A 12,177-nucleotide genomic window follows, 5' to 3' on the forward strand; every position below is an offset into this window, starting at 1 on the left:
AAATAAGGTTTGGAACCTCCAATGTGCACTTTCAATTTCATTTAATTTGATTTTCTTACAATCTATTTTCATGTTCCTTACATTCTCTTAGCTTTCTACCTCAACGACCGCACCCCTCGATTATTTGAGTGGTTTGCCCTTAATGTGACTTTCTACTTTCCCCACTTCCATTCCTTCTCATTTTTATCATCTTGTTCTTGATCCTTCACTTTCTTACTAGAAAATAAAAATAAATGCTTTTTACCCTGAAAATAAACAACTTTTCCCCAAGCTTTTAATTTGAACACTTAACTGCACACACACACATACACACATTTTTTTTGTTTTATTTTATTTCAGTCGAAGTTCACATAGGAGAGAACTTGAATGCCTACTAGACTTTATCTTCGAGTGTCTAAGGTCCCTCTGTACAGGGGTTTGCCAGAAAAATCTGGCCTGAGGATACTGTTCCCTAGAAGTAAACCTTGATTATTCAGAATCACATAGTATTCGCTGCTCAAATAAGATCTCTTCACTATGGCTAACTCATATTAGCTTTTATGAGGAATATTCACACCTTCTACAAGTTATGTTCTCTCAAGTAATAGCATGAAGCAGGATACTCCAACAGACTAGATAAATCTTTGCCCTGTAATCCAGTAAGACCAAGAGACCAAAACGGAAGATATACTACAACATATGAAAATGGTTAATTGGGGAGAGGAAAATTATGTTCTTAATTTCTTTACTAACTCATTATTGGAGAGATAAAGAACTTTAAATGGAGCATTCGAATATCTATGTATCTCATATAGAGTTCAAGTGCTAGTCCCAGGTAGTGGGCCCCTTGATTTCTGAGACCTTCGTCTGAATTAAATTAAAACAAAAAAATATGTATACAAAAATTGCTAATTTAAAAAACTTTTTTCTTAATACATCCCATTAAACGTTAGATTATTTAACTCGAGTCGTTTGTAATATTGATTCTATTTTCGTAGCATTATAAAATGATCGGTTGTCTAAGAATGGATTCCTTGAAGGAACCAATTTTCTGTGAGAAAAATGTATGTAAAATTTTTTTTTTTTTTTCTCGTGGAGGTTAATCCTATGAAGCTACTATTTTTATACGATTTTTACCCAATAAGAAGTAAACCTATATTTTTGTATCCACTTTTATGTATACAAATATTTTGGCTACATATGTTCTTACATATTTCGACTATGATCTTATTCAAAATTCTATATAGATTATAAATATAGCATTAGCTTTAAATTTTAATGTTATTGTGGGGGGATATAGTACTGTTTAGGTGATGTCCCTTAAATGGTATAGTTTTAAAAACATATAATGTATTCATGTTATCTAGACTATATATTCCATAATTCATAATAATAAGTTCAATAGCTTAGGATTTTATCGATTAAATAAATTCTTTTAAAAAATATATTATGTAATATAACTCAAAATTTCTTTTCTCGGCTAATTTTTTTGTATCTAACTTATTTTGAAAAGTTTTTTGAAAGTGGTTGTAAGTTTAGTTGGATCACCTAAATTGTAACGTTTACAAAAAAAAAAAAAATGAATGTGCCTGTTATTCATACGGTTTCACAATTCCATAATGATCAGTTCATAAAAATAAATAAAAATGAATAATGACAATATTAGAAGGATTTTTGAAAATTCCTTCTAATATTGTCATTATTCTTTTACATGCTAACTTGTGTCGACGGTGTTTCTTACGAACCGCATTGATATAGCCTTCAAGCACGACTCCTTTTACACTATGCACAATGCTTCAAGCAAACTACAACATCCTTCTCTCTAAAAAACATGTTATTTTTATTCTATAAATGTTCAAATATTTGTGTTATTGTGTTAAGTTAGTGTTTGTTTTGCTTTCACTAATAATTACGCAAAACTTTAACAACTCTTTGAAATGTCCTTTGTTACGTGTAGGATTTTTAAACAATGAAAACAAAAAGTTTCCTCCAAATCTCAAATACACAAGTGCCAAAAATACTTGTTTAACCAATGTAAAATTAAGGATTTATCTTAGATTTAGGCGGCTTCTACAGGGTGAAATGTTAAAATTTTTCCCCCCCAGAAAAGACATGATTCCATTTCCGTTTGATGAAACTGATTTTCATTTTTTGATGCAAACCATCTACAAGTCGGCCAGTTGTGTACAAATCCCAAGAGCGATAGAAACCTTCTACCATGACTGAAAGTGCCACAGTGTTCAACAAGCAAGATCGGAGATGCGCCGCTATACAACTCATGCTCTCTACCAATCCAAGTTATGACTAGGGCTGTGACAACAGCATATTCTTTTCATTCTTTTGACTTTCAAGTATATATCCGACACAGTAAGACACAGTCAATCAACCGAGAACCACATCAGTCTACATAAGATATTAACGGACATATACTCAAGTGTCAAAACAATAAAAAGAATATGCTGTTGTCACAGCCCTAGTTATGACAAAAGGACCACTGCCAGCACCCTCAAAATGCATCGCTGGATTGCCACGAATAACAGGGACGTGCCCAGGGTGATGAAAACAAAGTTTCTGACCATGGTTATGGTCTTTGGTATGATTTCAAGTGAGGGGCACCTCACATCTTCGAAGTCGGCTTGAAAGTCAACACCAAAGTGGACCTGGATGTATTGAAGAGTGTGGTGATTCCCTGGTGCAATCATGTGGCCGCTGGCAGACCCTACCCTAGGTGTGGCAGCAGGACTCGGTGCTGGCCCACAAGTCCAAAGAGACCCAGGCTTGGCTTCAGAAGGAGTGCTACAACTTTGTACTCTTCTATCACTGCCCTCTCCCCCTGCTGGACTACTTCGTTTGGTCATATGTCAAGAACATCACCAACATAACCTCCCACAACACCAAAGCCAGCCTAATCGTCGCCATCCGCTGAGTATTCACTGAGCTCCCGTCGGCGCTTGTGGAAAAGGCATGCTCCTGGTTCTGAACCAGTATAGAGGCAGTGATTGAGGCTGAAGGCGGCTACATTTGAATAGATATCAGCTCTACTACATAATCAAGTTACCTGAATTTATTTTTTTTCAATAAAAGTTTTAAAATAAAGCTGTTGTGTTGTTTTCTTTAGGGTGACACTTATTGTTTCACCCTGTATTTATTTATTTATTTATTTATTTATTTATTTATTGCCATTACTGTTTTTTGTTTATTTCAAAAATTAGGCGATTTTCTTTATTTTTATTTTTGAAGATATTCGCATTTCTTTGAAAAAAAAATAATAATAAAATTTCCAGCGTGTAAATGACACTACACTTTACTGACACTTATGCTTTCAAGTATCCGTGTGTATTTCTTGTAAAAAGAAGGCACGTGTAATGCTTTTTTTTTTTTTTTTGCTTTTTTTTTTATAATGCCGTGTATGTGTGTGGCCGATTAGTGGTGGGGGTGGGGGACTGCAGTTGTTTATATTCCCTATAATTAGATATCCCCCCCCTTTTTTTTTCTTTTCTTTACAAAAATGAAAAAACAAAGTTTTTAAATAATATATGCCTTTTTGATGATTGTAATTTTTTTCTTCTATCCCTAAAAAAAACAAAAAAAAAAAACGGTGTCCTTTAATTATGATTGAAACCTTTATATCACTGCTTCGTTAGTCAGCTGTGTGATTAGATTTAATTATTACTCTCTCTCTCTCTCTCTCTCTCTCTCTCTCTCTCTCTCTCTCTCTCTCTCTCTCTCTCTCTCTCTCTCTCTCTCTCTGCCTACTAACCTCTGTCCCACACCACATGACACCCCCTCTCTTTTTCTCTTTCATACACCTGAATAAACATCCCTTTTGTGAATATCACCCACCCCCCTTCCTCAACGTGCACTTTATTTTTATTTCTTTTATTCTGGCCTGTCATCCACCTCCACCTGCAGCCCCTTCTTTTTTTTCTTTTTCTAACAACTATAATTCCTTGTTCTAGATTAAATATCAGATAAATCCTTTATGTACTTAGGCAGCATGAGAAAGTAGCCAGTATTTAAAGACAAGAGAAGGAAAGGGTCACCTATCGCTCTCCTAACATTTTCAACTTGCTTTGCTCTCTTCCTCTCTTCAAGCCACCCTTCTCTTTTTCTCTCTCTATACACTTCACCTTCCCTCTCTCTCACACATATATATATAATATTCATCTATTTCACTTTATTTCCTCTCTCTCGCTCACACACACACACACACATCTCACTCAGTGGTGTGGTGTGGTGAGTGGACTTGGTCAAGTGTTTATATGAGTTACTCAAGAAGAAAAAGGTGAGGGAGGTCTGATTTTCTGATCCATTTAAAAAATAAACAGTTAACACGTGTGTGTGTGTGTGTGTGTGTGTGTGTGTGTGTGTGTGTGTGTGTGTGTGTGTGTGTGTGTAGTATTTATTTTTTATTTTTTTCACTCACCCACCACAATCCCATCTCAAATTCTATGGCCCTGGGAGTGGCCAATGGAGCAACTAGGCAGGGAATAGGGTAACTTTTGACCACCATACATATAAATGCCTCCTTTCAATTGGAATACCTCCTCACCTAAAGATCTCATGTAAAAAAAAAACGTTCCGGTTGTTCACTAGAATGTTCATGGTTAGTGATTTTTTCTTTTTTTCTTAGTATGTTTTGATTTGATTTTTTTTTTTTTCGTTTTTTTTTTTTCGTTTTTTTTTCTCTACTTTTTTTTTCCTTAACTTTTTTTTTTCTCAACTTTTTTTTATTCAATTATTAAAAGAAAGTATTTTTATACTAATACTGTAATAAAAATTGGGGTTTGTATTACTGTACACATAGATTGGAAAAAGTTGTCAAAAAACAAATATATAACAAATAAATGTTATCAAAGGCAAGATAAGCTACTTTTCTACCAAACTGGATACATTTTTCGTGTTTTTATTCAATGTAACATGTTTATTCAGCTCGAAAAGCATAGTGTTTACCGATGTATTGGAAAATTCAAAATTGGCGCCCGACTCTCTCTTTAACACGGTAAGTTTGGGAAAAGGTGTTATAAATAATAAACTTGACAAAATACTGTTAGAAATTCGCTCAATATATGTTACCGTGACATAGGTTGACATATTTCGGTGTTTTTTTTTTTTAATAGTATTTTGTCTAGTTTATTATTTATAACACCTTTTTCCAAACTTACCGTGTTAAAGAGAGAGTCGGGCGCCATTTTGAATTTTCCAATACATCGGTAAACACTGCATGTTTTTCAAGCTGAATAAACAGGTTACATTGAATAAAAACACAAAAAAATATATCCAGTTTGCTAGAAAAGTAACTTATCTTGCCTTTTATAACATTTATTTGTTATATATTTGTTTTTTGACAACTTTTTCGAATCTATGTGTACAGTAATACTCGATTTCCTACAGAGTTTTATATATATACATATATATATATATACATGTGTGTGTGGTCTGAATTGCATGTTGTGTCCACGTGTATTCCTCATGATGTATGTATATGTAAGTATAAAAAAATCAATACGAAAAGTGTATATGTTTATATATTTTCTCTATTTATTTATTTGGTAATGTGTAGGAATAGAAAATATCTTTTGAAAAAAGGTGGGTTTTTAAGAACATAATTTTCGATCATACCTTCGGTTTTCGTCAGTCTTCATTCTGATTATTTTGGTAGCATGGTGTTTATGAGGAGAAATTTAACTTGCCTTTGCCTTGGTATTTATGTACTTATGCTAGCATAAACAAGGATAGATAATATATTGAGTCTATTGAAAAGCACATTTGTATGTCTATGGAGAAATATTATGCAAATGTTTATATATGTTGTGAGAAAAACATTTGTCCTAATATTTATGTTTATATATATGGATGATGAAACACGTGTTCGTGGATAAATGTTCCCTAGACACTTGTGTTATCATCTCTGATTTATCAGTGTGTCTAGATGCAGTGAGATTTGAATCCCCGACTACTGAGGTTCCGGGTTCACTGCTCTATCAATTGAGCAACCAAATCTGCCACTTAGATGAAATAAATTATATCGTGTGTGTGTGTGTGTGTGTGTGTATATATATATATATATATATATATATATATATATATATATATATATATATACATAGAGAGAGAGAGAGGTATGTGTTACTATACACATAGATCCGAAAAAGTTGTCAAATAACAAATAAATGTTATCAAAGGCAAGATAAGTTACTTTTCTATCTAACTGGATAATTTTTTAGTGTTTTTATTTAATATATCATCTTTATTCGGCTCAAAAACATACACTGTTTACCGATGTATTTGAAAAAGCAAATGGCGGCATGCTTGCTATTGAACACGGTAAGTTTAAGAAAACGAATTAAAACAAAAAATTATACAAAATACTGTTAGAAACTCGCTCAATATATGTTACCGTGACATAGGCGGACATATATTCGGTGGGTTTCTAACAGTATTTTATATAATTTGTTTGTTTTGACTCGTATTCCCAAACTTACCGTGTTTAACAACGAGCATTCTTTTTAAAATATATCGATAAACACTATGATTTTTGAAACGATTACACGTTTTAAAGTGAGTAAAACCACAAAAACTTTTGCAGGTAGGTAGAAGAGTAACTTATCTTGCCTTTGATAACACTTTTTGAAATCTATGTGTCTAGTAACATAAACCCGATGATCAACGGATATTTCACACTCTTGTATTTTTATCGAAATCCCGGGAGGAATTTTCAAATGCCTCCATGCAGTAACTTAGTCCAAAATATATCTTTTTCTACATTGTACTCTAGAAAACCTACATTTGTTATTTTATAGAAACTTCTTTCCAGTTAACGAAAAAAAAACATTAAGAACTTTACATGTAGGTTTTGAACCTACAGACTATGTCATGCAAAAGAAGAAGAAGAAAAAAAGCCACGCTATCAAAAATCTTAACTAAGATCATTGCCAGACTTATACACTAAAGATCTGTAAATTTCAAAGAAAATCTGTTCAGCCGTTTTGGAGTCTATAAGGAATGAACTGACACACATACACACACAAAGTTGCATTTATATATATATATATGGCATGGACGACAAGATTGGGAGAACTCAATGTGACGGTGATCATCTGGAAAGATGCAGCAATCATATACATTTGTTTCAGTCAATGAGACTTCTTCAGGCGACCCTGAACCATTCGATGCTATAGAAAAAAAGGAAAAAGTGAGCTCTTCAAAAAAAAAGACCATAAAAGTTACAAACTCTCCAAAAAAAAAAAAAGAAGGATAAAAATGGAGAAGTCGTATTTCATCCTTTTTGGAAAGTCATTCAAATATTAGCATAACTCATATCTACGGCTGGATATATAGACAATATAAATTTGAAATTATTAAATTGGAGCGTATTTTACCAGAGCAGTAGGTTGTTTTAGTGGAGGGAGGGGGTTAAACTGATCATGGAGTTTCAATTAAAGTTAATTTGTCAGCTTTGCTAACTCTTTTGGATAATTTTATTTTATTTTCGATCATAATCATTATTGAATGAGTTGTCTTATTTGTTTTTGTGGTATCCTTAGAATTACAGGAAAGCCCATTCAGAAACTCGGATCTAAAGAGTCAAATCTTGTGTACTTTGTGTTTTACTAATGAGTCACCACTTATAAAGACTAAAATCCACTCGAGGATAAGAATTAACAAGATGGCATAATTGTCAGTTGAAAGATGAATATTGGCAGAGGACTTTCTGTAAAATTTTATTTTGTTTTATTTTATCAAATTTGATTGCTAATTGATTTCTTTTCTTTCTTTTTGTTTTCAGCCATTTCATACGCCTAATTTCGGAGATGATGACTTCAACATTCCCCCAATTGGGTTGAGTGATTCCTCATTGAACTACCAGACGCGCTCGTTACATGGTCAATCAGTCCTGGACATTGAATTGAATAACCTCACTCGACCGTTGTCACATTCCTCCGATTTGTCTGTAGATTGTTCCATCTTTGAATCCCACAACCAAAACCAACAATCAGTGATTCCCAAATTTCCCCCCCAGAACTCGCTGGACGTGCCTGATATCAGCGTCTTGAACAGTGTCATGTCAATGTCAGAAAACACATTCTCCACAGATACAGTCACCACATCTGGATCGACAGATGTCGACATGTATTCGGGGAGTATGAACCATCAGTCAGATCTTATGGCAAGGGACCACCAGCCAATGATGACCATGAGTCAATCGCAAGTTACCTCACAGTTAGGGTTCCACACTGCTATGAAGCAGGGATCACCAGCAACATCCAATTCTACATCTTCACCGAGTCGTGAGAGCAGCGACGACAGTGACGACAGTGTACCTTTGGCACAGGTGAGTGATCTGTGGGACTGCTTTCCAGCTGACTACAACATAGTCTATTTATTTATTTGCGGACTGTTATCCTCATCTTCATAGTTGTTGTTGTTTCACATTTTGGCCAACTATTCCTCTGGCCTTCTTCAGGTGGCTGTTAATCGCAATGAGGATGGGATAGGAATGCTGAGTCTCTTAACTGTATCCTAAGTAATTACTAGGGCTATGACAACAGCATATTCTTAGCATTGTTTTGACTCCCAAGTATATATCCGACACAGACACAGTTAATCAATCAAGAACCACATCACTCTATATAAAAGCATATAAGATACACACTCGAGAGTCAAAACAGTGAAAAAAATATGCTGTTGTCCTAGCCCTAGTAATTACTGCCTTCCATAGTTGTTGCTATGGTGCAGTGGATAGAGGTGTTGAATCTCTATGGTTCCAGGTGAGCATTTTCTGAAGATAGCGGTTTCAATCCTAACCAAAGCAGGCCAAAATTAGTTGGCCAAAACGTGGTGAAACAACAATAACTATGGAAGGCAGTAATCACTGAGGATAGAGTAAAGACTCTGCAATCCTATCTCATTGCGTTTAACCATCACTTGAAGATGAATATAGCGGTCCGCAAATAAATAGATTTGTTCTGTTTTTCTTTTCTTTTATTCAAATTTTTTTTTTTTTTTTCAATTCTTGATTTATTATTTATTATTTGGACGACTGTGCTCATCCTAAATGTTATTTGCACAACGTGTTTCGCTTAACGTAAAACATCTAAACTTCTTCAGGTGTATCTTGTCGAACTCGGGGAATCTTTCTGTTGAACTCAGGAACCTGCACATAATTTTGAACAAAACTCTCTATTTAATCCACGAGGATAGCATGTTCTTATCCCGTCAGCCACGACCAGGTAGAAGTCATAAGTTAGTAGCAATTGTATTGTTAGTATCACTCACACTTAGGATTGAACCTTCAACCTTTTCTTTAAAAAATTTAATATTTCTCTCTGCCATTTCTAATGGAATGTATACTCTAATTTATCAATAAATTAAGTACAACTTCACAGAATATATAAGATTAATATATACACTCGTGAGCAAAAAAAAATGGGCCAAACAAATTTTATACATTTTATTGCACTAAAAGCTATATTGAACAAGGAAACTAAAACAAGACTAATAACACAGAACAAGACATTTACTTTAATAAATGCTTAGGATAGAATCGCATTCCCTTTTGATTTCTTTAAAAGATCAATCCTTTTAGACATGCTCTCAACCAAAGTGCAACACTGTGAAGAGGAGATGCTATTCTGTTCGCTTTGCACAGCTTCACACATTTGTAATTGTTCGAAAAAGTTCTTCCATCCAATGCACGAGATATTATGGACCAAATATTCTCGATTGGGTTTAAATCGGGGCTTTGATCTGGCCAAAATATCACATTAATTGAATTATCAGAAAACCGTATTTTTGTAACTTTAGCAGTGTGTGCAGGGGCATTATCGTGTTGAAACATAATGTTCTGAGATATTCCCAGCTTCTGGATACTTGGTAACAGTCCTGTTTCTAATATTCGAATGTATTCCTTTGCATTGATTGACTTCTCACATCTAATAAGTTCCCCAGCTCCTGCTGCAATAAAAGTTCCCCAAACCATTATCTCTCCATTCCCGTGTTTAACTGTCATTTTTATGCAACTTGGTGAAAATCTTTCTCCAGTTCTACGATTGCCTCATTCAGGAGCATCAGGAGCATCAATAACAAGACAAAATCTTGATTCATCTGACTAGAAAACATTCCTGAACCAGTCTGTATCTTTCTTGCCATAATACGAGAAAAATCTCTTGATGTTCTCCTTAGATAAAAATGGCTTCTTTGCACACTTTTTAGAAGAAAATCCCATTTCTTTCATTTGTCTATATCTAGAAAGAAAATTTTCAGTCCCTGTTTTGAATTCTTTGCTATGGTCAACATAAGTTTTCTTTCAATCTTTCAAAACAATTAATTTAAGCCTGTGATCGTCCTTCAAAGTGAATGCTCTAGGGCAACCAGAACCAGATTTCCATTTTACCAAGCATTCGACTTCGAACCTTTGACCAATTCGTTTCACTACAGAAAGAGATGTTTTCACTTTTTCTTTTCTTAAAATATCAAAAATCTGCTTGTAAGTCATTTTGGACTGCCTTAATCCTGCAATTCGGTTTTTTATATCCTCGCCAAGATGCGGTCCTACCATATTTAGGATTAATTTTTCCGCTTATTATTATATTCTATAATAATAATGATCTGCAAAATAGAAATTTTCAGTTAAAATTAACAAAAATTCATGGAAAAATATTGAAAAATCGATTTTTTCCTTCTTTCACTCTTAGCCCATTTTTTTTTTGCTCATGTGTAAATGAAATTATTTTAAATATTTCATCAGATAGAAATTCTTTAAGAATTCATTCTTTTACCATTATTTCTTAATTCGTGCAGTGTATTCTTAAAATGAATTACATCAAAACTATTTTGAACCGAATTACTTCCTCAGGTAATTAGTTCTTAAAATATATTGCTTCATTAGAAAAAAAGTTGGTGCTTGTCCAGAATTTCCCCTATATCAAAAAAAGAAAAGAAAAATATGTATGATGTATGTAGCAGTGATGGAAAGAAAATATTGTACACCAACAATTATGTAAATTGATTAAATAGTTTTAATTTTAGATTAAAAAAATAAAATTTTGTTGCTAAACAGACAGCGAGGATATCATGATGCTATTTTAAAAACAAGAGAAATAACTCCAAATTGTGAAACTTTAGAAAACCATTTTTAACATGGAGACATTGGAAAAACTCAAATTTGCTTAAAAATGATTTATTTTAATATAAAAATAAAACTAGTTGATCAATTTGTGAGATTTTTAGAATATAATATTTTTTTCTATCATAGATATCGTCATCATACATATTTTTCTTTTTCTTTTCTTTTTTTTTTTTTCATATAGGGGAATTGTGAACAAGCACTAAAAACCTTGTCATAGATTCATTTTTTTTTTTTAATTTTCTTGTCAAATTTCCAGTGTGAATCTTGAAAAATGTTAGAAATCTTTTTAAATATTTTCATAGTCTCAATTAATTCACCTCTAATTTTTCTTCCAAGTAATTAAAATTAAGGATTCTGACCATTAGTCTATCATAAGTTGCTTAACAGTTAAGATTCAGCCAATCAAATTGTAACAGATGACAATTATGAACTGAGTAAACTTTATTAAGTTAACACAATTGATTAATGTGGTAATGAATTTCAGCATTTTAGTCTCCTAACAGTCTAAATAATAATTAAAAAAACAAAAAAAAACTGTTTTTCCTTTTCACCTGAACTCCTAACCTTAAAAGAAAAATGTAAAAACCTGTGCTTTTTTTTTTCTTCTCACCCTAACTAACGAGTCTGGTTTAAAAACTGGTACACAATACAAACAAAAAACTATTTATCAAAACAAAAAACTATTTATCAAAACAAAAAACTAATTAAACAAACCATCATTTCATGTGAAAAAAAACCCTCTTTATGTACTTTATGACTTTTTTGTTGTTGTTTTGTGCATATTGTTTCATTTTTTTTTTATATATAATGTCTCCACATTTTGATCTTTAGGCCGCGACATCTTCATTTAGCATCTTTTGACTTTTTACATAAACAAGCAGAAGATGCCAATAAAACGTCGGTTTTAGCATGGGTCGCAAACTGCAGCAGTACCTAGAATTGTTAATCAACTTGCAAAGTTCAATCCCTGTCAAATCTGTCATGTCAACTCTTGCACAAATATTCTTAGAAAAAAAGGTATGTAACCATACTTCCCTCCAGCTACGTGGGGAAAACAAAAATTAATT

The 12,177-nt window shown here is 33.2% G+C and overlaps 1 protein-coding gene across 9 annotated transcripts in view; it reads left to right on the forward strand.

Moving 5' to 3' along the window:
* The window catches only part of LOC145277605 (TOX high mobility group box family member 3-like), a 730,818-nt gene that overhangs the window by 653,198 nt on the left and 65,443 nt on the right, over positions 1–12,177 (forward strand). For 6 of the 9 annotated variants that reach the window (XM_080129132.1, XM_080129133.1, XM_080129128.1 and 3 more), the window contains one exon: positions 7,769–8,314. In XM_080129132.1, the coding sequence (XP_079985258.1) occupies positions 8,045–8,314 (270 nt within the window). In that variant the 5' untranslated portion in view covers positions 7,769–8,044. Of the gene's footprint in view, positions 1–4,285; positions 4,586–7,768; positions 8,315–12,177 lie in introns of those variants that run through there. The other 3 variants (XM_080129126.1, XM_080129129.1, XM_080129131.1) reach the window with 2 other exon arrangements.

The sequence above is a fragment of the Euprymna scolopes genome, chromosome 6 (assembly GCF_053919585.1).
Source record: "Euprymna scolopes isolate OS-2025 chromosome 6, ASM5391958v1, whole genome shotgun sequence".
Lineage (NCBI taxonomy): Eukaryota > Metazoa > Mollusca > Cephalopoda > Sepiida > Sepiolidae > Euprymna > Euprymna scolopes.